Raw genomic sequence first — 24,251 nt, 5'->3', positions numbered from 1 at the left:
AGTGAGGCTGCAGTGCAGCAGCAGTCCATTTTCAGCTTACGCCCTTGTACTAAGCCAATCCACCTGTGAACCAAGCTTGAACTTTTTCCTCCTCTATCACCTGGACATAAGTTCCCCCATAAGGCCATAGGTGTGAGCTGAGGGAGAGGTGCTGGCCAAGCGATGGTGGGTGACATGAGGGTCGGGACCACCTACTCACACAGCTTACTTTGCCCCTTGGCCCTGCTGGTGCCCAATTTTGTTTGTTCCCCTTTCGTCTAGAAATGGATTGTTTTGGACCCATCTGACTTTATGACTTGGCGGGTCTGATAGAATGCAGCTCATGATGGCCAGCTCTGGGCACATGGTCACTTGATGTCTTGTGGTCACACTCACTACCTTAACAGGGACCCAGTAGTAGGCCAAGGGAAGTGTTTTGAATAGTGTACAGCTCTCTGTCATAGACATCATGGCCGTGCTCCAAACCTTAGGGATCTACATTGTGGTTCTTCTTTTAGGGTTTGCCACAAACTCTAGCTGGCATCTCTCCTCCAGTCATAGATACCTCTAGTACCATTAGCTACATGTGGCTAATGGCTACCATATTGGGAAGTGCAGATATAGAATGTTTCCATCAGTGCAGAAAGTTGTATTGGATAGTGCCACATCTAGATCTAACAATTAACAAGAAATACAGAGATTAGAGAACTATATTAAACAATACCACAAGCATGCAATCATTCAAATACAGAATGTGGAAAGTTCTACACAACAAGTGACTGTTTCTTTAACAAATAAATGGCATGGAAAAAAATGGGGAGAGGAAAACTGTTGTGGATTAAAAGAGATTTACGAGACACATTAACCAAATGCATTGTGTGGACTTTCACTGGCTCTTGATTTGAAATAAGCAGCTGTAAAAGAGACTTTTTTGAGACAAGCCCGTTAAGCAACGTATTGAGAGTGGAAGTATGAATTCATTCAAATGGGGTTGGGGAGAAGGACCCTAGTAGGAGTTTGTATTCCTGATTCTATTGGGAAGAAAAATAAACCTAGAAATAGCTTTATCTCAGTAATGTTAGCAATATGTTTCTTCAAATTTGCTATGGGAGGAAACCTGAGCTTGCAATAACTTCAAGAGCAGCAGCCACATCATTTCAGGATAGTCCCAAGACCTGCCCAGTGGGAGAGTGGAAATGAAAAGGATGCAACAGACTTTTCCTTCATTTACCTGGTGAACTGCTGCTCATTCTTTTTTCTTTCCTTCTTTTTTTTTTTTTTTTGAGGAAGATTAGCCCTGAGCTGACTACTGCCAATCCTCCTCTTTTTGCTGAGGAAGACTGGCCCTGAGCTAACATCCATGCCCATCTTCCTCTACTTTATATGTGGGACACCTACCACAGTGTGGCTTTTGCCAAGTGGTGCCATGTCCGCACCTGGGAACCAAATCGGCAAACCCCAGACCACCGAGAAGCAGAATGTGTGAACTTAGCTGCTGCGCCACCAGGCGGCCCCTGCTGCTCATTCTTAACTCTCCTCTTCCAGGAAGCCTTTCTGGCTTGCCTCACTGCCCTACTCCCTCCATCCCTGAAGGGGCTCCCTGCACTTGCCTCCTCACAGCCCTAGTCACAGCCTACTGTAACTGTGACACTGGAGCTGAGATTTGCAGGGTGAGAAAGAACCAACTGGGAGGAGAATCTGGAGACTGCTCCAGGCTGAGGGTATGTGCCAAGGCCCAGAGCTGGCTGGAGCTTAGGGTGTTCAGAACTGAAAGGGAAGCTGGAGCTTGGAGGCCAAAGAGGAGATTGGAAGGATGTGGGGTAGATGGAGAGGTCAGCAAGAACCGGAAGGACCTTTAAGGCCATGACAAGGAGTATGCATTTGTTTCAAGGACCACAGGTCCTTGAATGGCAGAGCTTTAAGCCAGGGAGAGGCCACTATCCTGTTTCCTTTTGTGTCAGACAAGCCTTACCTCTCTTTTAGAAGCACTGACTTCAGTGCCCACAGAAGTACCTGACTCAGCAACGTCTGGCAGGACCACCTTAAGACGGCACTACCTTAAGCAGGCCCCACCCCCGGCACAGCCAATGGGCTGGTGCGTCCACTTAACACCCCACCTCACCTCGCCTTGGTGACTACATTCCTCTGGCGGCTGCCAGCCATGGCCTCCTTGCTCAGGGCTGCGACCTGGGGGCTGTTCCCCTGGAGGGGTTACTGCTCCAGGGGTAGGAAGGTAGGTTGGGGTAGGGGGAGACCCCCGGAAGGTGGTGCGTGATGCCAAGTTCCCAGCGAGCTCGTGCTGCCCTAGCACCATGTGAACTTGAGCAGAGGAACACTGAGCTCACCCTGTGTCAAGTGTGGGTGTTGAGTGAGGTGGGACGAGTCCCTCACAGCTGCCACAGGTGGTGCTGTCAAATGAAAGGTTTGTGGGCTCCAGGGCTCCCCTTTGGGGCTCCTGAATATACATGTTTTGAAAGAATGCCTGGGAGCCAAGGACCTGGGTTCTAGGCCAGGCTCTGTCCTCTTAACTTGCTGGCCTCCACTCTCCAACTGTAAAATGGGATGAAATCCCCAGAAGGGCTCCAAGAGACCTACAAGCCCTGGGCCAAGGCCAAGGCTGCCAGACGGAGTCAGGGGCGGGGTGCCTCAGTGGAGGGGCACTCAGTGGAGGGGCAGCGGAAGTTTTTCCTTCCTGTCCTTTCTTTATCAAGCTCTGTGCCCCTCCTGTGCCTGGCTGGCCTTGGAGGAAGGACAGAGACGAGTAACCTTTCCAAGTCACAAGACAAGTTTGGCTACTTTATGGAATTCTGCTCACACCCCTTTTGTAGAGTGTGTCTGGTTTTATTTTCATTTGGGTGGCAGGTTTCCTGAAGTGAAACGCTGACCCTGACCATTCTGTTTGGAAAGGGGCATTTCTGTAGAGTGGGCTTGTCTAGTGGGCCCACTGGCAAGGCCCAGCTGTGCTGGCCCTGGCAGGTGTCAGTGGGAGGCGGAGGAGGCCAGAGGTGCTGACAGCCGCTCTCCCACTCCAGCCCCTATTCCTCCCACCTGCCACCGGACAGGGCTGTGGTGTCTTTGATCGACCCCAGCAATGTGTTTCTCCCCTGCAGGGTGAACTCAGCAAGGGCTTCGTGGAGGCTCTGAAGGCAGTTGTGGGCAGCCCCCACGTGTCCACCGCTGCTGTGGTCCGAGAGCATCATGGGCATGATGAATCGGTGCACAGGTGTGGGGGGGCCCCCTCCCGGGTCAGAACCCCTGACTGGAGTGAGGGTCCTGGGTTGTCTTCTTTCCTGCCCATCTGTTTTGGGGTGCTCTGCCTCACCTCCACACCCAGCTAGAAGAGTGCTCCCTGCCCCTCTCCCACTGTGCAGCCTCAGGCTCTGAAACACCTCCAGGCTCCTTGAAACATGAGCAGATCCAGAGGGCTACACATACCCCTAAACCACTGAGGGTCTGGTTTTAGGTGCCAACCTCCGGACGCCGTGGTGTGGCCCCAGAATGTGGAGCAGGTCAGCCGGCTGGCAGCCCTATGCTACAGCCAAGGCGTGCCCATCATCCCATTCGGCACAGGCACCGGGCTTGAGGGTGGAGTCTGTGCTGTGCAGGTATGGTGGCTCCCTCCCCTAGTCAGGTTCTGGTCCCATCACACTTGTCACATTTGTGCCTGCCTCCTCCACCATACACAGCTTGGTCAATTAGGTCCGGCCCTCCTTACCTGTCATCCCAGGGCTCTGGTCTGGCTGCTAGGATGTCAGCCATGAGGTAGGGTCCTGGGGTCTGTGGCCTGGCAGGAAACCTAGGGCAGCTGGCCCCTTGGCACACCTCCTGCCAGGGCGGTGTCTGTGTCAACCTGACCCACATGGACCGAATCCTGGAGCTGAATCCAGAAGACTTCTCTGTGGTGGTGGAGCCCGGCGTCACACGCAAAGCTCTCAACACCCACTTGCGGGACAGCGGCCTCTGGTTTCCTGTGGGTAGGTTGGGACTCAAGGGCCTTCCTTGGGACCCTGGTGGCAGGGCTGTTTCTGGGACTTAAGGGGACCCCCCTGTCCCTGGGTGCCTGCCCAACCCAGGCTGCCTTCTGTCTGCACTCTGCCCTCCAGACCCAGGTGCAGATGCCTCGCTCTGTGGCATGGCTGCCACTGGGGCCTCGGGCACCAACGCCGTGCGCTATGGTACCATGCGGGACAACGTGCTAAACCTGGAGGTGGTTCTGCCTGATGGGAGGCTGCTTCACACCGCGGGGCCAGGCCGCCACTTCCGGTGAGCACCCTCTATCATTTCTACCATTTTCCTATCCTCCTGGATAAGTGGGCCAAGCTTCTGAGGGGTCTGAGTCTCTGTCAGGTGGGCCAAGGCCGATGGTACTGGGGTTTGTTCTTCCCGCATGAGGTTGATTTGGGCCTTGCAAGGGAACATCTGCCTTGATGGCAGTCTGGGCTGAGGGGGCCAACCCAGACTTCGGGCTCAGCTCCCTACCTGGCAGGAGCCTGGGGGACAGTGTCCCTGCTTTTAGCTCCAGGCTTCTGGCCAGAAATCCATTGTCACATGACCTGGGCACTCACCTACCTTGTGTGTCCCTGGGCCCAGGAAGAGTGCAGCTGGCTACAACCTCACTGGGCTCTTCGTGGGCTCCGAGGGGACGCTGGGCCTCATCACAGCCACCACCCTTCGCCTGCACCCTGCCCCTGAGGCCACGGTGGCTGCCACCTGTGCATTCCCCAGTGTCCAGGCAGCAGTGGACAGCACTGTACACATTCTCCAGGCTGCAGTGCCTGTGGCCCGCATTGGTGAGCTAGGGACTGGGCAGTCGAAGTGGGCTCCCTAGAAGAAGCCCCCTTTGAAGGCCAGGCCTCACTTCGCCTGCCCTCTCCTTGGTCCCAGAGTTCCTGGATGAAATCACGATGGACGCCTGCAACAGATACAGCAAGCTGAACTGCTCCGTGGCACCCACGCTCTTCCTTGAGTTCCACGGCTCTGAGAAGGCACTGGAAGAGCAGCTGCAGCGGGCAGGTGTGCTGTGGGGCGGCTGGTAGGGGGCGAGGATGGGCTGTCCCAGAGTAGGGTCCAGTGTCAACCCCCTGTCCCCCGCAGAGGAAATCACCCAGCACCATGGAGCCTCCCACTTCTCCTGGGCCAAGGATGCTGAGGAGCGCAGCAGGCTCTGGCAAGCACGGCACAACGCCTGGTACGCAGTCCTGGCCTTGCGGCCGGGCTGCAAGGTAAGCCGGGCTGGGGTGGAGGTGGGACCTGCGGCCCAGCCCATGGACCCTTTCCTCAGCCCACAACCCTACTGTCCAGGGCAGCAGGCTGAGGCCCACTGCAGCAGCACTGCCCCCATCCAGCTGTTTCTCGGACACGATCTAGAGAGAAGCACAGTCATCTGCCAAATCCTTGGGAGGGAGCCCCTGCCGTAAGCCAGGCCCTGGGCACAGGGACAGAGCAGGTGCAGCACGGCGCTCTCAGGAGTTGTGAACACAGAGGAAAGGCTTCCTGGAGGAAGAGATGATGAGGTGGAAGGGGTCAACTACAGGAAGTGGGAGACTGGGTTCCAGGCAGCAAGTGCAAAGGCTCAGTAGTGGGGGCACTGCGGGACCTGCCCAGAGCTGGGGGTGGGGAGCAAGGTGAGAGTTGTGGAAGCCTCTGCTGGCAGCACCTGGTGAACATACCCAGTCAATCATCTTGTCGTACAGCGGAGACTGAGCCCAGAGAAGAGCAGGCATGTTTCCGTGTGAGGCTGAGCCCCTCAACCCTGTTCTTACCCTTGACCGCAGTGACCCCTTACCTCTGGGCATGCAGAGGGGGCGGGGCGAACCTCACAGGCCTGCCTCCGACCTAGGGCTATTCCACCGACGTGTGTGTGCCCATCTCCCGGCTGCCGGAGATCCTGGTGCAGGCCAAAGAGGACCTGAATGCCTCGGGACTCACAGGTTTGGCTTGCCCACCACTGGTTGGGTGGGAGGCAGGGAGGGCTGGGCTAGGGCAGGAACTCTGTCCTCTGGCCCCCAGGAGCCACTGCTGGGCATGTGGGTGACGGCAATTTCCACTGCATGCTGTCGGTGGACCCGGAGGACCCCGAGGAGCTCCGCAGGGTCAAGGCTTTTGCAGAACGGCTGAGCAGGTCAGAGCAAAGTCCGGGGTGGGGAGGTTGGGGGAGAGCTAAGGGAAGTGGGAGGAGCACCCCACTGTGGATCTCTTTTTCACTGTCTCCTAGGCGGGCACTCGCACTCCACGGGACGTGCACCGGGGAGCACGGTATTGGGCTGGGCAAGCGGCAGCTGCTGCAGGAGGAGGTGGGCGCTGTGGGTGTGCAGACCATGCGGCAACTGAAGGCCATGCTGGATCCCCAAGGCCTCATGAACCCAGGCAAGGTGCTGTGAGAGGCTGCAAGCACTTGGCCCATAAGCCCCCAAACAATGGAACCTCCTGTTCTGGAACCTTTCCTCATGCCACAGAACAGCTCTGCCTTTGCCCAGACCCTGCAGGGGTCTTCGCCTGCCTTCCCCTCTGTCTCAACCTCCCCACTGCTGGGGGCCTGGGGACAAAGCCTGAAGACCCACCACCCTTAGCTCTACTCCGCCTGCCCGGTGACAGGAACACTCCTATCCTGGTGTAGAAGGGAGCTCCACCTCCACGTTGATAGGTCTTCTCCTTGGGGGCTCCAAAATAAGCCTGAACTCCATTTTCAGCTGGCAGGAGATGAGCAGGCAGCACCTGTGAAGTGCCTCCCGTGCCTGCCCTCCCCACCCCTCCTCGGGCCTGTCCTCTGACTTGTTGCAGCCTGGGGAGGGGATGATGCTCAGGCTACAGAAGGAAAGTTGCTTTCAGGGACCCAGGTCCCTATGCCAGCTGCTCCACCTATGAGAACCTCAGGGCCTGAGGACGTGCCCATGGCCGACATCACTTAGGACTCCCACTGGATCTTAGAACATTCTGATCACGTTCTTCAAGCAGCTGCTACCAATCATTGAAAATGGAGGTGAAGTTATTCTCCTTGTACCACCTCTCTCCATGGTGTGATGTATTTACTACCTGATTTTTTGTCCTCAAAGTCAGGATCTGTTATCCTGGAGCCTGCCCCTGCCTTGGGATCCCTGGCTGGAGCTACCTGCCTGGGGTACTTGCCAGTTGTTCCCCCCTAAGCCCACGAGAGGGCACCCAACACCAATAAAGCTCAGACAGTGCAGCCTCTGCTCTGGCAGCAGCACCCAGCACTCACCTCTGTCTGGGCCTACAGTTCTCAGCCCTGGGCCCCCCACTTCCCAGGGTTGGGGAAGTGCCTAGAAGCCAATCTCTAAACTCTCCAGCCCCATGCAGGTCCTATCGTGCGGGCCCATCTCCCTCACCCCCGGGCCTTGGCCCCTCAGGAAAGTTGCTGGGCCAGTGATGCAGGGGAGGCAGCAGCACCCTCCATCTCCCCTCACCCACCCTCTCCCAGGCCACCTCTGAGCTCCTTCACTGCCTCCACCCCTCAACCCCAAGCTGTTCAGGCCCTGGGCAGAGGCAGCTCAGTGACTCCTCAGCCCTACTTGGTTCTTGGAACCCCTCCTCTGTGCTGAGCCCTGAGTTCGCTCCTTTACATTTCTGTCCCCTGGATGCCCTGAATGGGAGCAGTAGCGGTGCCAAGGCATGGTGTGGGGGCAAGTCTCATTGGCCCTGTCCCCAAAACCACCCGCTAACCACCAGCCGTGTGCACTCCAGAGACACAGCTCACCAGTCCTCTCCCCTTCCTTCCGCACAGGCTGCCTATCGCCCCGCAGCCCTCCCAGGGGAGCACTCTGCAGTGGCAGGTTTCTCCTTTACTCTTCTCTGATGTGCCCCCCAGTGCCTGGCAACTAGTAGGTGCTCAGCAAATGGCCATTTGCCCACAATTTTTTATTAGGAAAAATTTCAAACATACAGAAGAGTTGAAAGAACAAGTACACTGCTCACTGAAATACCAGCCACTAAGGTTCAACAATGAATATTTTTGCCTTATTTGTCTCCTGTGTGTATTTTTTGGGGAACCATATGGAACTGAATTACACATTTCTTGACATCATTCACCTACATAATTCAGCATTTATCTCCTAAGAATAAGGACATTCTCCTAAAGAACTTCACCATCATTAAATGGCTACTAGATGAATGGTCTTCGTGAGGTGCTGCTGGGCCCTTAGCAGTGGGAGTGGGAAGAACCTACGTCCCAGCTCTTCCCAATTCCCTCCCCTCCCAGAAAGGCAGTGCCCAGGAGAGACGTCTGGGTGGAGGACGACAGAGAGTGCATCCACCTGGGAAGCCTGGTCGACCCGGGTCCCAACCCCACCCCAGGAGCTGGCAATCCGAGTCTGAAGTCGGAGGACGTGGCAGCCAGCAGAGGGCTGCAGTGTGCTAGGTGGGAATGGAAGTCTCTGGGGGTGGGGATATAAGCACCAGCCCCGGGAGCCTGGAAAAGCACCCAGCGTGGGCTCCAGCCCTGCCCCGCCTGGTTCACGACCACTCGGCTCGCCAAGGAAGATGCCAAGGCCACCGGGGTTAAGCCACCAAGGTGGGCACACACGGCTCCATCTATAAGCCCAGGGGTCAGGCAAGGAGATCTCCTTCAGGGCCAGCTCTACTGGAGGAATTAAATATAGAACAGGGAGACACAGTTGCCAGGCAGAAGCAGGAGGTGCTGTGAATAGAACAGAGCTCTTTGCGGTGACAAAGCTACAAGGGAGTCTGCTATGCATGTGCCAGGAGCTTCTGGGCAGATTCTCTGACCCTCACGGTGACCTCTGAGCTGTGTGACTTTGTCCCCACTTCACAGGGGAAGAATCTGAAGTTTAGATGATGTCGTTTCCCCAAGATCACTCTGCCAAGTAGAGGAGCCCACAGGAAGACAGTTTGGAGGCCATGTTCTTGCCACCATGGCAATTGCCAGTCCCTGGGGTCTCCACCTCAGGTGGATGTGACGCTAAGGCCCAGGCTGAGCCACAAACTCCTCTTTAGCATTTCTCTGAACATGCCGAGCATGCCTGTGCCTTGGCTCACACTTGTCCACTGGCCTGAAATGCCTTGCAGAGTCGGTGCTTCAGGAAGCATTTGATGGAAGATGACTGCAGAGCCAGGGCCTGGTGGGATTATAAAGCCCAGAGACAACAGCACACGGGAGGCCTAAGAAGGGGCAGAGCAGAGAAGGCGTGGAGTCGTCTCCCTCCAGAGCTTTCCTTCGCAGGCTCTGGAATGCCGCTCTGGGAGCCTGTCTGGCACGGGGACAGAGGCCAGACGTGCACTGCTATCCCTTGCCCTGAGCTTCCCGCCCAGCCCAAGGTGTGCCAACTCTTGTGAGCCTGAGTGGCTGGTTCTAGTTCAAGGGCTCTGAGCTGGCTCAGCCCCAAACCAGGGCCTCTTTCTGGGCCTCAATGAAACATGCCCATGAGTCAGCACTAAGACTCGGACAGACTGAGCAACAGGCAGGGCAGGACGTGGGATGGGGAGCCCAGGATGAAAGGGGGAGGGGGTCTGGGGCAACAGCTGGAAGAACTTGCATCCTTGCAGCCTCCATCTTTGCCCTGCAGATCGTTCCAGAAGAGTTCTGTCACAACCACTCCACAGGTGATGGCAGAGTAATTCCACGATGCTTGAGAGGGTTAGTAAACCTGTAGGACTTGGGTCTGAGCTGCCATGTTCCCTCTACCCAGGCATGACTGCTCTGAGAACCACCTCACACACCTGTAGCCCCAAGTAATAGCCTGAAAGAGGGCTAAGGAGGTGGGTGAGGGAGTGGGGGACAGGCCTTCAACCCCCATTTCTTGATTGTGTAATAACACTTCATTAAAATAAAGTCACACAGTGCATCTTTTATTAGACATTATTTTAATACCATATCAAAACACCTTGACTAATGAAGAAAGCTTTTCCCCCCAGCTTTGAACATTTTTTTAAACATTTTATAAGGTTTTTTTTTTTGTATTTTAGTATATAAATACAGAAACCTATCTTGCATGGGCTGATGCCATGTGTGAACATCAATGGCTAAAATGTTCTCAAACAGAGTGCCTGAAAACAGGGGTTGCTGTACATATTCCTTTAATAAGTCTTTGTTTAAGTTTTCTGGGAAAAAAAATCCACAAGGGTCTAAGAAAAATGTTCAGGCATTTTTGCAGGACACTTGTGATTGTTAAATCCTCTGAACTGACCAGAACCAGAAGGGAAGAGGGGGAAGAAACGAGAATGGAGGGGAAGAAGGTCCTTGATGGGTTGTTTTTTGGCAACGAGGTCAAGATATCAGGGTCCCAAGGGGAGAAAAGTGCACAACCAAGCCAGAAAAATGGAAAAAAAAAAAAACAAAAACCCAAGGCAGAGCGGTTGGTGATGGAGAGGGCCGACGGGGGTGCCGGGCACAGGACGGTCCAGCGCCATCAGAACGCGCACGGCGAGAACCTGGCTCTGTTCGTTTCTGTCACTGAGTGGGTTCTAGCTGGGCAGCAGACAGCAATCTGTAAACATCACGAGGGAAAACACCAGTCGACACTAGACTTTTTGTGTTTTTTTATAATTTTTTTTTTTTGTAAACACTTTAGAGACAGACCCACAATGCCTTTCAAAGGTGAAAAAGAAAAGGCCCTTTCCCTCCTGGGATGAGGGGTGAGGGGAAGGGTAGCAGTTGATTCTCTCTTCTCTCAAAATCACTCGCATCCAATTTGGTGTCCTCAGGGAGAAAGGGAGAACATTCTCTGGAAGTCAGTGCAGAAGGGGTGCCCTGTTCCCACTGGTGTCCCCAGCTCAGCTCTGCCCCAGTGTCCGATGCCTCCTCTCAGGAACAGGGGCTGGCTGTCCCTGTGGGGACCGTAATATGTAAGTCGCGCTCCGTTGGGGCCAGCCGTGGGCATCCTGCTGAGGCCGGGCGGGGGTGTCTGTGGTTCCGGTCTGGGGGGGGCCCCCCAAAGCCAAACATCATGCCGGGAATTCACACTCGCACACCAGTGCCAGGCTCCACTCCCTCTCCTCATGCTCACCCTCGCTTTTTCTTCTCCCCATGTCCTCAGTTTTTGAGGGGAAGGTAAAAAGAGCAAATGTCCCTGATCTGTCTGACATCATCAGCTGTTCTGGGAGTTTACTTGGAATAAATAAAATAAACCTAACATAGAACAAAAGAAAACAAGGAAATGAGAGAGAGAGAGAGAGACAGAAAAGAAACGAGGCCCCAAAACCTTTGGATGTGAGATGAGGTGGAGTCAGGGTTTTAGTTTCTCTAGGGGTTTTATCTGTCTGCCAGAAAAAAGGAAGTGCCAGCCCAGAACTCAAAGGGACAGATAGGATGGGGACAGGAGAGGATGGTCAGCAGTAAAGTAAGGTGTCCTGAGGAAGAAATGGAGAGGTCAGACCAGACGTTGCACTGGGGAACACGAGCGCATATTTGGGAGAGGAAGTTAGTTGCGCTGGCCTGCTGTGGAATTGGGGACCTGGGCTGTGGGCTAGGTGGGGCCGAGTCGGGCCTGGAGGCCTCAGATTCATCTAGAAGCAGGGGTGAGGGAGGCAGCCTGCAGGTGGGAAGAACCAGCAGAGAAATGACTGCTGACAAGCAAGGCAGGGGACAATGCACTGTCCCACAGACTGTCTTGTTTCATGGTGTGATGTCCACACGGGGATGGGGAGCAAGATTATCCCCATCCCCAAAGAAAAAGAGACCCGAGAGGTAAGGACTTGCCCCAGCCGCCTGACGAGCACAAGGCAGAGCTGGGCTGCAAACCCAGTGTCCGGTCCCCGACCTTCTCCTACCTGGCACATTCCGAGGGGATCTTTCTGACCTTCTTCAGCAAGATTCACCCTAGATGTCTGGAATACACTGGTCTTTTCCCCAACTAATCCAACTCTACTGAGCAAGTTCTTCATAACTGCGAGCTTGTATCTCTCATCCTTCCCAGGGAATCATATTCCCCTTTATGGGATCACTAATTGCTAAGACACTCCCCTCTCCCCCTGCTCCTTTCTCAGTGGGGTGTGTAATAAGGGCAACTCAGCCCCCCACCTCCAGGCCCCAGAGTGACTCTGCCCCAAACCTTGAGCCCAGAGCACCCCCAACCACGGGCTCACCTTTGAGAGGAGTCAGCAAGTGAGCCCAGCAGGGTCAGTCCGCAGGGTGTTCTGGACAAGATCTGTTCACTTCAAACCACGAGTCTATGCAACTGAGGCAGGGAGGCAGCAAGGGGAAATACATTACCTGCTGACCAGGACACTTGGCTCTCTCCAAGGGTCAGGTTTCTGAGCAGAAAATTTCCTACATCTCACCTGTGAGGACCCCATGGGAAAATAAAGGTGTCCCCAGATACCCACTTTGTGCAAGAAGGAAGCAGGGAGAACACTAAGACTAATCTTGGCTCAGCTGGGAGCAGCCAATCTGGTGTGGTGGATACAGGATCAGGGTGGACCTGGGCACTGCAGGAAGTAGGGGGGAGTGTGGCCTTGAGAGGAACCAAGATCTTACCTGTGTGGAGCCCAGGAGGATGGCAACAGCTATTAGGTGAGAAGGTGAGAGAGGGCGACCTGTGCAGGGTGGCTAGTCAACTATCTCAAAGGCTTGAAGAGCAGGGAAGGGGAACAAAGACCCCCAGGCTGGCCAGTGCTCTGAGCTCTGGGGTCCTGAGAGAGCCCTCTCCTGGATCAAAGCAACAGCCCTGAGGCTCCCTCCCTGGTGGCTAATTTCTCAGGAGACCCCTAAGCTCTACCTGGCTCTGTTTGCTGTGGTGGGCAGTGGGTATCTAGCCCTCCCCAGAGAAGGTGGGAAGAGGAGGATGGCCCTCTGGCTCAGTGACACTGCCATGGAGAGCCAGAGAGGAGGCTGACAGTGAAACCCTGGTCTCTAGTGTTTACAGGAAGGACTGTCTGAATCAGAGAGGAGACAGAGATTGCCCCAAGACAGCTCTCTGATTTGTAAACCAACATCTGGGTATTTTCAAAGACAGGAACCAGACAGATCATTTGCATAATTCTCCCCAGAGCCAAAGATTCCTTTCTTCTGGTTCTGGTTGGTGCCTGCCCAGGACACTGGAGCAGTCCGTGCTGGGCCTAGACCAAGACCTCCTCCCTCAGGCCAAGCTGCAGCCTTCCCTGCATCAGCCACATCCGAGTACCAGGCACCATGGTCACCCTGTGGACAGCAGCTCCGGGAACCAGGCTTTGGAAAAGCCTGTGTGTCAGGAAGAAGCTTTAGGCTCAAGGAGCTGAGAGCAGGTGGCAGCCACAGGCAGCACAGAGCGTCCTCCTGTCTTGGGTAAGGTGGTGTCTTCTTTCCAGTTGGAAACAAGAAGGCGGCTCATGCTGGAGCCTGAGGATAAATCTCAGCCCTGCTAATTATAGCAGCTTTCAGGGCTGTGGTCCCACAGGTAGTGGCTATTCCTGCCTCCTGGGCTTCTGGGGAGAAGAGGCGGGTGCAGGGGCAGCAAGCACACCCCTCCATGCTGCCTGTCTTGCACAGATGAAGGCCCTCACCCCATGGAGCAGAGGGGCCCAAAGAGGAAGAAAAGGCTCAGGGAGGCGGATGGAGGATCAACTTTCCAAAGAATGGAATCTTTGGCTCTGTGGGGTCCTAAGCACTTCCAACCTATGGGTCTCCACAGGTCTCTCCATCAGCCCCCACCATCCAGGCCAACAAACCAGAGCAAAACCTTGTGCAATTCTGCTTGGCCCTGCACTGAGCACGTTCACACATTCCTATTTGCTGGCCTCTGCCTGGATCCCACTCAGAGCCCTCAGGGGGAGGAAGGGTTGTCCTGCACCCAATAGGACAGAATGGCTACTGATGAGGGTTGGCCCTTCTCTCTTCCAAGCTGGAAGGAGGCCCCTGGGATCTGGGATGTGGCTGAGCTGGCCCCACCAGCTCTCTCGTACCTTTTGTGATAAATGCACAGGCAGGGCAGCCTGGCTATCGTGTCCCCCTGAAGCAGCTCCTCCAGGCAGATCACACACTCACCCGCATCTTTAGTCAGCACATCATCTGCAAAGGGGCGACAGGGGAGAGTGGGAGAGGGTCAGTCACCAGCAGACAGGTGGCACAAAGCAAGTACGGGCCTAGGAACTGGTTGAGACTGCTTGGGTCACCCAAAGTGTGCAAGGCTCTGTGGGGGACACAGAAGCCCAAGAGGTACCTTGGTGTGAAGGCCCTCACTGTGGAGACAAGACATGCACATCATATGTTAATTATCCAAAGACAAAATGGGATTAATCATCAAAAAAGTGGCCAAGGGGATGGAGGACGAAAAAGGCTTGGAGAGGGATAGACACATAGCAGAGACAGCATGAGGCAAACTGTTTCCTGAACAGACTTTTCCTCTCAACGTTACATAGACCAGGTGCACTGATTGCTGGTTTGGAAAGATATGGTGATGGGAAGAGAGGTACAAGGCAAGAACGAATGGGAGAAACAGGTATTCTAGCAAATATTTGTACATGCACATCCACAGCAGCGTTATTCAATAGCCAAAAGGTGGAAACAACCCAAATGTCCACCAACTGATGAATGGATAAACAAAATGTGGTATATCCATACAATGGAATAGTATACAGTCATGAAAAGTAATGACAAAGTGACACATGCTACAATATGAATGAATCTCAAAAATACGCTAAGTGACAAAAGCCAGACATAAAAGGCCACCTACTGTATGATTCCATTATATGAAATGTCCAGAATAGGCAAATTCATAGAGACAAAAAGTAAATCAGGGGCCAGGGGCAGGAGGGAATGGTGAGTGACTGTTTAATGGGGAAGGAATTTTCTCTTTTCTTCTTTGTGGTGAGAACACTTAACGTGAGATCTACTCTCTTGACAGATTTTTAAGTGCATGGTACAGTATTGTTAACTATAGGCACAATGTTGTACAGCAGATCTCTAGAACTTACTCATCTTGCATAAATGAAACTCTATATCCGTTGAATAGCAATTCTCCATTTCCCTCTCTCCTCAGCCCCTGGCAACTACCATTCTATTCTCTGGTTCTATGAAGTGGACTATTTTAGATATCTCATGTAAGTGGAATCATGCAAGAGGTTTTCTTTTGGGGTGATGACATGTTTGTAACTAAACAGAGATGGTGGTTGCACAACATTGTGAACGTCCTAAATGCTACTAACTGCACAACTTAAAAAAAAAAAAAGAAAAAAGACCCCCCACCCCCACACAAAAAAGAATGAATGGAAGGAAGCTACCGCACACCATGGACCCCTAGCAAAGTTATGACTGGAAAAACTGGAGCAGAAGAGGGAGAGCACCACGGCCGAGTCAGCAATCCTTTATTAAAATTCCATGACATTCTGGGCACAGGTGACTCAGTGAATAGGCCACGGTCTCAGGATTCAAGAAGCTCATAGTCTAACAGGTGAGGCTGAACAAGAAAACGGAAATGAACAACAGAGAAATTTCTAGGAAGTCTCACGATACATACAGACCCAGGTGTGAGACGTATGGAAGATGCCTCACTGGGGTGCGGACTGTTCAGGGAAGGATAGTCCAGGCTAAGGGAACAGTACCTGAGTACCTGGGAACTGCAGGAAGTTTACTATGGCAGGTGCAGAGAGCCTCCTGGGGGCCTGGGGGGTGGGAGGGAATGAGAACAACTTCCCCAGGACAGATTCATGTCCTGCTGTGGTGCTTGGGTTTTATCTGGTTCACTGAGAGGCCCTGGAGACGCTCTCTAGTCAAATCCGGTCTCTGGAAACTACTGGAGAATGGACTGGAAGAGGCCACAGATGGGGAGCCCACTCTGGAGGCCAACACAGCAATGCAGGACAGATGAACTCAAGCCCTACACTAGCAATGGGGCAGGAAGGGAGGAAGGGCACGCCAACTAGGGCAGCTGGGTAAATGGCAGGTGCTCATCACTAAGAGAGGGAACCCAGGAGGAGGAGGACAAGCATGGGAAGGAAGCAATGAATTCAGAGTTGGGTGGGAGGTACTGACTAGGAGTCTCCACCGGGACACGCCAATGGAAACCTCCAGGAGTGTGTTCAAGTCTAGATCTGGGGTTTAGAAGAGATGTGCGTAAGAAGTGTAGATGTGGGATAAAGAGATTATCTGGGGGAAAGTTTGGACTGAAATCCAAAGAATGCAGACTACAGAAACCAGGTTAACCCTAATATAGAAAAGGCACGTGAAAGAGGTGAAGTAAGCAAAAGGTGACCCAGAAGTTCTCAAAACCACAGGACAACTACCAAGAGAGCAGGGTTATTGATGTGAAGGAAGGAGAGCCTGAAGCAGGACCAACTCCCCACTACTAAAAGATTTTACATACTGAGATTCTGTGTGTGTGTTCAATTGAGCCTCACAATCTTACGAGCCAGGCAGGGCACACGGCGTTATTCCCACTTTGCAAACAGGAATACTGAAGCCAGAGAAGTCAAACATCTTGCTTAAGTCACAGGGCTTGTGAATGGAGTACAAGGCCTGGGACTCTACTTGGTGCCTTCTGATTACTTTGGTGGAAAGAGAAACATCTGGGGCCCATAAAATGAGGATTCTTCATGGCTTAAAAGGCTATAGTGACTCAAAGCCCCCAAACAGGGGCCCCAAGAAAAAGCCTAAGACAATTCAATACTTAAATCCCCATGCACAGGAGCGGGGAGAGAAGTCACTCCCAGCTTCCTGGCCACCAGAACAACCTGTGGTCATTTTCTGCATCTGTTAAGATCTGTCTAACCTAAAGGCCCACCTGAAAGGGTGACATAAACAGAAAAAGCCGACGGCACATAGTCAGTCTGCCATTGGAGTACAACCTCAGACTCCTAATGTGGCAAGTGGCAGATCAATAAAAGGGCTATGATCTCATTTTTTAAAGCATGAGATATCATACATATTTAAATATTTATGTGTATATATATGTTTGTGTAAGTACAGAAAAAAGTTTGGAAGGATACACATACTTTAATAGTGTGGAGGAAAGGAGGAGTAGAAGAAAAATATTTTCACATACTTTGAATTGTTTGAACATACATTACTTTTATCATTAAAAACCCCAATAAAGAATCATATGAGTGTTTTCATTTTACTCTGAAATGTATCAAAAGGATAAGACGGACAGGTGCAGGGAGAGACGTGACACAGGAAGAACAGTGCAGACTCCAGGTGGCAGGGATTTGGGTGTTCATGGCAAAACCCTCCACCTTGCTGTACATTCAATGTTTCCCATAATAAACTATTGGAGGAAAAATCCCCAACAAAGATGGGAGGAAAAACAGTCTAGCTTTGAGAAGGCAGAGTCATACTGTAGACATTCTTGGGCATTGATTTCTCACTCTCTCGGCTTGGAAACTCATCTATAAAGTGAGAGTTTGGGATAGAGCCCCCTTTCATGGGCTCCTCTCCACACTTAATGGATGGTCTCCTGAGGAGCACAGCAAGATCACTGGTTCTGAATTAGTGTCCCCCTGCATTTTCCGCGACTGGTTTGTAACTTAGCTCTGAGCCCAAGGGTCAAGTTAGAATTCCCTGGGTCCCAAACGGCTTTCTGCGCTGGCTGTGCTCTCTCCGTCATCTCTGTCAGTTCTGGGAGGGTCTGTGCAGCCCCTGGCCCCTCGCTTAGAGGTGACTGAGGTATGGGGCAGGGAGCCAGATAAGATTTGGGGTTTGCTTCTTCAGCAGGGTTGGATTCTCCTCTCTTTTCACAAGGATATCACCAGGGGAAGAGGAAGGAGGAAGGGACGGGAGGCACAAGGGCGGTTCATTTTCTTATCGTAATCTTATCGTGCACTCAAGGACTCAGACCTGAGCACAGGAAGGTTAGATGCAGCCTTTTCTACTAACAATCAATTACCACTACACAACACTTTACAAAGCACTTTCACACACAGCGCAGTGTTGTGCCTCACCAGCCAGCCAGCCTGGGTCTGCAGCACTGGTGGGAAGCACTAAACTGTGCAGCTGCCCCGCCAGGCTAGCACACTGTGGGGAACACATTTCACTGGGATCAAGAGCCCTGGCTGCAAAAGGCTGCCTGAAGCTTCCTGAGACAGGAGATGTCAGGGCCTTGGAACCCGATGGCATGGGGAGGCAGCAGTGCCCACACCCAGTGCAGTGCCCAGGGACCAGCATTCTTCCCACAGTGGAAGGCAGGAGGAACACAAATCCGGCAACAGGCCTGAGTGGGTTGAGCAACACTTCCTGTTCCAATCCCTGGGGCTCTGGGAATCAGCAGCCCCCAGATGTTCCTGGAAGTCCAGCAGGGGAGTGGAAATGGTTGAAGCTGAAGATTGGCTATCAACTGGTTCCAACAAGACTTCCACACTCTTCTGATGGGAGCCTGCTGCCCACTGTCAGAGGACCTCACAGCACAAAGCTGAGGACCCTGAGCCTGGCACAAGTTGAGGCCACTTTGCAGAGGGACCCAAATGCACCCCCAGGTCCCCAAAGGAAGGGGACTCAACCAATGCTGGCTGATGAGAACACAGGAACGAAGCTGTGCTGTCTGCCTTTCTCTTACTGCCTCCCAGGCCCCTCCCAAGCTTCCTGATATCCATGCGCAAAGCCACTATCACTGCCCAAGGAGGAGTTTGGAAGTATGTTTGGCCTGGCTGGGGTGGTGCTAGATGGTGCCAATGCCTGTCCCTCCAACCAGACCAGGGAACCAAACCAGAGTGGCAGGCAACACTCTCTGGCACCAAAGCAGGATGAGTGATGCCTGTGATGGGGCTAAGGGCGGAAGATGGCGGCCCACTTCTGTTCCCTCCCTGAGACACAGGGGTCGCACTTCTGATAGCTGCCCTTTGTCAAAGAAAAGAGATCCAGGAGGAGGAGGAAAAAAGAGCCATCACTTCTTTGGGGCCAGCTATATGTCAGAAACTTCAGACACGTCTCAATAAAGCCTAAAGACCATGTGAGGGTCTCTAGATCAGCTCAGGTAGCTGGTAAGTGGCCATGAGTCCCAAGCCCAGTTCCTTCCACTCGCCACCTTGCCAACTTTCCTTAAAAGACCAACTGATAGGGTCTCTTCTCTTGGGACTAGAAACCAGCAACCGTCTCACAGACAGCTTCAGATCTTTCTCTTTTTGTGAATGTGTGCGTGCTGAGCCCAAGGAGGATGAAGGAACCTAGATGCTCAGAGTGAATAGGCCAGATTTAGGGAGCTGCACTGCTGCCCTCCGGGTGCCAGTATGTGGCTTAGCTGCCCCGTGGAGAATGCTCAACATTCCTCAAGGGACCCCCAGAACTGCTAGTGGCACAGAGCGGGTGAGGAGGCCCAAACAGCTACAGGTTATTTCTGCCAGGCAGCCGAGAGGGAAGGCTGATGCTGCGCAGCTCGGAGCCAGCAGCTGAGTGCAGGACCAGACATAATACATCTCCCCTTGTGCCTGATGGCAGTTAAGGCCCTGGCAGGAAGGAACGTGGGAGCCAGAGGGAGGACCCCTAGCAAATTAACAGAGACACAGACTCCAGCCCCCAGCCTCATTTCCAGCCTACGTGTGGAAAAGCATGGTCTTTGTAGCACCTTCAGCACGTGCAGATCTGCTGGCCCAGTCTCCTGGAGGACAGGAAGGGGCAGTGCCACCAATGCCAGCTCCCTTCTTGGGAAATCTCCAGGCAAAAAGGAGACTTTGAGCAGAAAGAGTTCTGCCCTATCAGCAGTGGCATCACGACCCCAACACCCCAGGACTGTGAGGCGACCCAACTGTCTTAGCAAGGTGGGCTGCGATAACAACAGCCCAGAGCGGTGAGCTGAGTAAAGCTTGGGCCCAGAAGGCTGCATATTTACAGAGGCTCCCAAAAGTGACCCCACTCAGTCCCCTCTCCTTTAGCCACCGGATTCTGGTTTCCCTGCAGGCCCCCCATCCTCCCACCCACTCCTCATTCACCCAGTGGCCTGCCAGCCGGCAGCTGCCGGGAGCTCCCTCTACCCCTCCCTCCTGTAGAAGCACCAGGACAAACACCTCCGCAGCCAGACTCAGCTGCTATTAGAGCATCTGACAAGAGCTCTTGGCAGCATCCCACTGGGCTGGGCAAGTGGCTCAGCTACTTCCTGGCTCCCCCAGGCCCAAGAAAAGACACTTCCATTCCAACCCCAGGGTCTCAGCAGAGACAAAGGCCAAAAAGCCTTTGTCTCTAGCTTAGGTCTGCCTTACACGGGTCTGCTGGCTTAGGTCGGGATAAACTAGCAGGAGACATTCCTACTTTTAGTGGAGCCAGATGCCCTCTCCTTTAAAGAAACCTTGTGTGACACTTAGCATTCTAAGAGCCATGAAGTTGGGGGCAATGACCCTTGGCAGAGAGGAGGGGAGGGCAGTCAGGACCTAAGAAACAAGGCACGGGTCTGTGCCCTGAAGAAAGCTAAGGGGAGAGGATCTTTTGAAGTTGCTTTGACAGCCACAAGCTCTCTTAATACTGTTGGCAAAGGAATCTGCCACATGCTAGAATCTCCCTGCGCCAAGGACCCCTGGCTAGCCCTGGAACCAGACCTCCTAAGCTTTCAATGGACAGTCAGTCAACTGTCAAGACCCTCCCCCCTCCTCGCGTATTATGAATCTCTTCTATTCATAGCAAAATCAGGTCCCCCATCTCAAGACAACCTGATGGTCAAAATTTGAGTGTGTATTCTTGAAGGTGAGTTACCCCAATCTCAGAACCACAAACAGATGTTGGAGAGAAATTAAAAGGCCCATTCAAACTGACGACATTTACCCATAAATATGGGTCCCGCTAACTCCTTCCTCATCTCCTAGGAGTCCTGGGTTCAGAGCCCAGGAAGAGAAGAATGAAGGACGTTAACATTCAGACCTCTGGGGTCTAGCTCCCTTCCCTGCCCCTCCAGAAAGGCTGGCATGCTCACAATCTAGCGTACCTTCTCAGCTAGGGGCTTGCCCTGGGAGCCACATTTATTGGTCTTCACGTTTCTCTTGAGCACTGGGTGAACCAGCTGAACTAGTCTTGCCTTTCCTAAGTTGTTTTTTTTTTTAAACTGGCAGGCGGCTACTGGAGGCCTTCCAACCCATGACTCAGGCCAACCTTCATAATAAGAAAAATACTACTTTTTATCTGCCTCATTTAAGAGGTTCCCACTTTATTCCTTTGGTGGTTGACTAAATTTCATCTTATATAACCACTGTAAATTTTCTAAAAATTTCCCCAAGTGGTGCCAGCAATTACAGAAAGTGTGTGTGGGGGGGGGGGGGGGGGGGGGGGGGGGGAATCTCCAGTGGAGTGACCAGGAGTTCTAGTGAATCTTTGTAAGAAAACAGCACCTTTCTATCCACTAAGAAGGCCTCATCCTGACCCTTTTCCAGAAAGATTCCTAGAGCTCTACACTTTACAGACTCTGTCTCCTCACACTTTTTAATAGAAAAGATAAAGCGAAGCTGGAGACAATGGGATGATGAGAAATCATGGGTAAAATATGTACTGGCAAAACCAAAATAAATACCCGGAGGTCCTGACTTGGGACTTTGGTCTATGGCTCCTGAAAGGGTTGTGCTTTATGTGAACTAGAACAGGCAGGCCTTAGACAGCCCAGGGGATGGAGACTTCCATCCCACATATAAACCTCAGATGGCTAACACCTTCCTCTCATCTGGAAGGGTTAGGTGTTTTCAGAGAAGACAAAGACTGAAATGGGGAGTCCAGCCATGAAGGTCTCCTTTTTGCATCAATCATGTACACAGAGGGGTCACACCACTGCTTCTGAAGCACCGTCATTGCCTTAAGACAAATCCCACTGATAGGACCCAGGCAACATGCCTCTCTTTGCCTCTGGTGGTAAAGCACTGGCTTTTGCAAAAGAGATCCTCGAGTTTCAAGCCTCTGGTTTACTCACACCCACCCACCCCGATGAGGTGGCCTTTCAGTTAGAGGAGGTGGAAAAAATGGGAACAGACCAAGAATGGCTGCAGTTATGCCTCAGGCTGGTTGGGTAACCTCCTCTTTCTCTAAGGAGACTCTGGCTCCAAGTATGGCTTCTGCAGGCGACCTGTGCTCAGGTGGGGCTGCCAAGCCTGCTCTCCCACGGAGGCGAAGGTGAAAGAACAGGAGGACCCTTCCCCACGGCCGCAGGCAGGGAGGAGACCTATGGGCAGCACTGGGGACTTAAGTGCTAAAACAGAAGAGGCAATGGCGGTGCTCCTGGGCAGTTCTCCGGCAAAGGAGCCTGAGCCCCTCACCTTCCCTTCTCCAAATGGGGCATGTGGGTACTCCTTATTCAGGTGGCCCCAAGGGCGCTCTGTCCTCCACAGCTGCCCTTGCAACGTTCCCCCTGATGACACCAGGAGCCCGGTCCTCTCGGGCCGAGCCCACTCTGAGGCTACTTTGTGTTCTTATGACAGCAAGGCAGTGTCTACAGAGAACTCTCCCCAGCAACCCACAGGACAAAAAGCAGTCTTCACAAGGGCTCTGCACATGTGGAAAACAAATGAACAGAGTTTCTAAGGCCATGGTTGGGGAGAGCTGAGAGCTACGGGAGAAGACTCCTCTCCCTTCGTGGTCCCAGGCAGATGAGGAACAGAACAAAGTGGAGCTGCAGCATCCTCGAAGGAATGCACAGCACACTGATGAGTCTGAGAGGAAGCCGAGGAGCTCGCCTGACAACAGATTCAGAGACATGGTGGCAGTCAGTCCCCAGGGACAGGAACAGGCTGTCCGCTGGGGAGAAGAGGGGCTTCCTGGACACCAGGTAGGATACGAATGGGAAGAAAACGCTGGAGGCAGAGGCAGGGCCACAACCTGCCCTGCAGCTGTTCCTCCAACCTGAGCAAAGGTTACCAGACCGCACGTAGCTGAGACAAGCAGGGAACTGGCCCACCTGCAGGCATACAGGACCTTTTGGCTGAGCAAGTAAATAAGAGATAAGAGAATAGCAGGATATGTTTTCAGGAGAACCATGAGTTGATCAGATTCCTTAGGAACAATCTGGTATCATCAGGCCTCCCCAGGCTAATGCTGTGTAGGGAAAGGAGCACATCTGGATCTGAGGAGGCAGGAGCCCAAGGACAGTACATCAAGGACAAATCTGTAAGGAGAGTCTTCCGAGGAAACTTTCATCATCAGGATGGGGGTCAAGTGATCCAGACTCACAACCCGTCCTGTCCTTAGACTCTCTGAGAAATCATGGGACTCTTTTCCTAAGCGCTGCTGTGACTTTAATCCTAGAAGGCAGGCCCAGTGACAGGGTCAGAGCACACCCCAGCCAGATTCAGTGCCTGTTTCCGTAGAAGACGCCATTCTCTGTGGAACACGGTTTGAAGAGCAGACTAAGCAAATAAGGATAGAAAATCAGAAAGCCACCAAGAGCACAGGGCACGGAGCACTAAAGAGAAGCCAGTCCACTCTGGAAAGTGACAAAAAGAATTTGTATCTTTCAGGGCTGCTGTCCCTATAAATGGCAGCTATAAATTCCTGGGCATTGACCGTGTGCAGGCTCTGTGTTGCAGGGTTTTAGGTCTAATATCTTACTTTATTCTGACAATAATCCTATGAATCAGATCTTAATAACCCCATATTATGGACCAGGAAACCAAGACTCTGCTAAACTGAGCAACTTGCCTAAGATCATGCAGCCAGTAAGTGGGAGGGCAGGCTTTGAACTCGGATCAGCATACCAGGCAGATGTTGACACTCACTTTGTCCACAGAGGTGCCATATGAGGGGAACTTGGGTTTCACGGAGTTCCCTGGCCCAGTGATCCTACCCCCTGTTGTATTCACTGCTTAGTTCTGGGCAGCCCCAAGGTAGGAAGCAGCATGGCCTGGGTGGAGAGACTAGGTGGCAGGTCAGCATTTTTAATCCCTAAAGGGTGTGCACATATTGCACTTATTCTACCGTGGAAAGTCAGGGCTTAAGCACTCGTGCAAACCACCTGCACAGACTCCCCCTCCCCCAAGGAGAGGTGGCACTCCCTCTAGGCCCCCTATATTCAGCTGTGTGAATGGGCGAAGGCATCAGAGGTCCAAGGAACTGGGCGGGTAGAAGGACTAACTGAGAGGCTCAAAAGACTTCCTGGTACTGCAGACCTGACCCCTGGGCCTTCCTTCCTTGTCCCTCTCCACTTCCTCTCCGACTGATGCAGCAAGACTCCCTGAACAGTTCATCACCATTCAGGCATTTCTGCCGGAAGGCAGGTGGAAATGCTGCCCAGAGCCTCGCAAGGTTGGGAAGACCCTCACTCAGAGGCTCCCCCAGGCAAGCCCTTACCGTTGTAGGAGAGGCGAGGTTTGCTCAGACACATTATAAAGTGCATTTCCATCTCATCAGAAGCCACAGACTTGGAGCAAATGGGGCACTTGAAACCTGAAAGAGAGAAAAACAGGATGAAATGTTTTCTCCAAAGCAAATATACCCA

The 24,251-nt window shown here is 52.9% G+C and overlaps 2 protein-coding genes across 4 annotated transcripts in view; one reads left to right on the top strand and one right to left on the bottom strand.

Annotated features, from left to right (window-relative positions):
- Positions 1-2,090: 2,090 nt before the first annotated feature.
- On the top strand, positions 2,091-7,956 carry LDHD (lactate dehydrogenase D). The gene is made up of 11 exons (XM_046683984.1): positions 2,091-2,212; positions 3,090-3,202; positions 3,443-3,584; positions 3,812-3,953; positions 4,083-4,242; positions 4,570-4,769; positions 4,864-4,992; positions 5,074-5,201; positions 5,819-5,909; positions 5,989-6,100; positions 6,194-7,956. The coding sequence occupies exons 1-11, from the start codon at positions 2,141-2,143 to the stop codon at positions 6,357-6,359; spliced, it is 1,455 nt and encodes a 484-aa protein (XP_046539940.1). The 5' UTR covers positions 2,091-2,140; the 3' UTR covers positions 6,360-7,956.
- A 1,825-nt stretch (positions 7,957-9,781) lies between these two features.
- Positions 9,782-24,251, bottom strand: part of ZNRF1 (zinc and ring finger 1) — a 96,516-nt gene continuing 82,046 nt past the window's right edge. The window contains exons 2-5 of one of the 3 annotated variants that reach the window (XM_046683906.1): positions 24,104-24,199; positions 13,831-13,936; positions 12,037-12,128; positions 9,782-10,439 (exon numbers count right to left, since the gene is read on the bottom strand). In XM_046683906.1, coding sequence (XP_046539862.1) covers positions 12,071-12,128; positions 13,831-13,936; positions 24,104-24,199 — 260 coding nt within the window. In that variant the 3' untranslated portion in view covers positions 9,782-10,439; positions 12,037-12,070. The other 2 variants (XM_046683905.1, XM_046683907.1) reach the window with 2 other exon arrangements.

Source organism: Equus quagga, chromosome 13, assembly GCF_021613505.1.
Source record: "Equus quagga isolate Etosha38 chromosome 13, UCLA_HA_Equagga_1.0, whole genome shotgun sequence".
In the NCBI taxonomy this organism is placed as follows: domain Eukaryota; kingdom Metazoa; phylum Chordata; class Mammalia; order Perissodactyla; family Equidae; genus Equus; species Equus quagga.
This window is presented reverse-complemented; position numbering and strand designations above follow the sequence as displayed.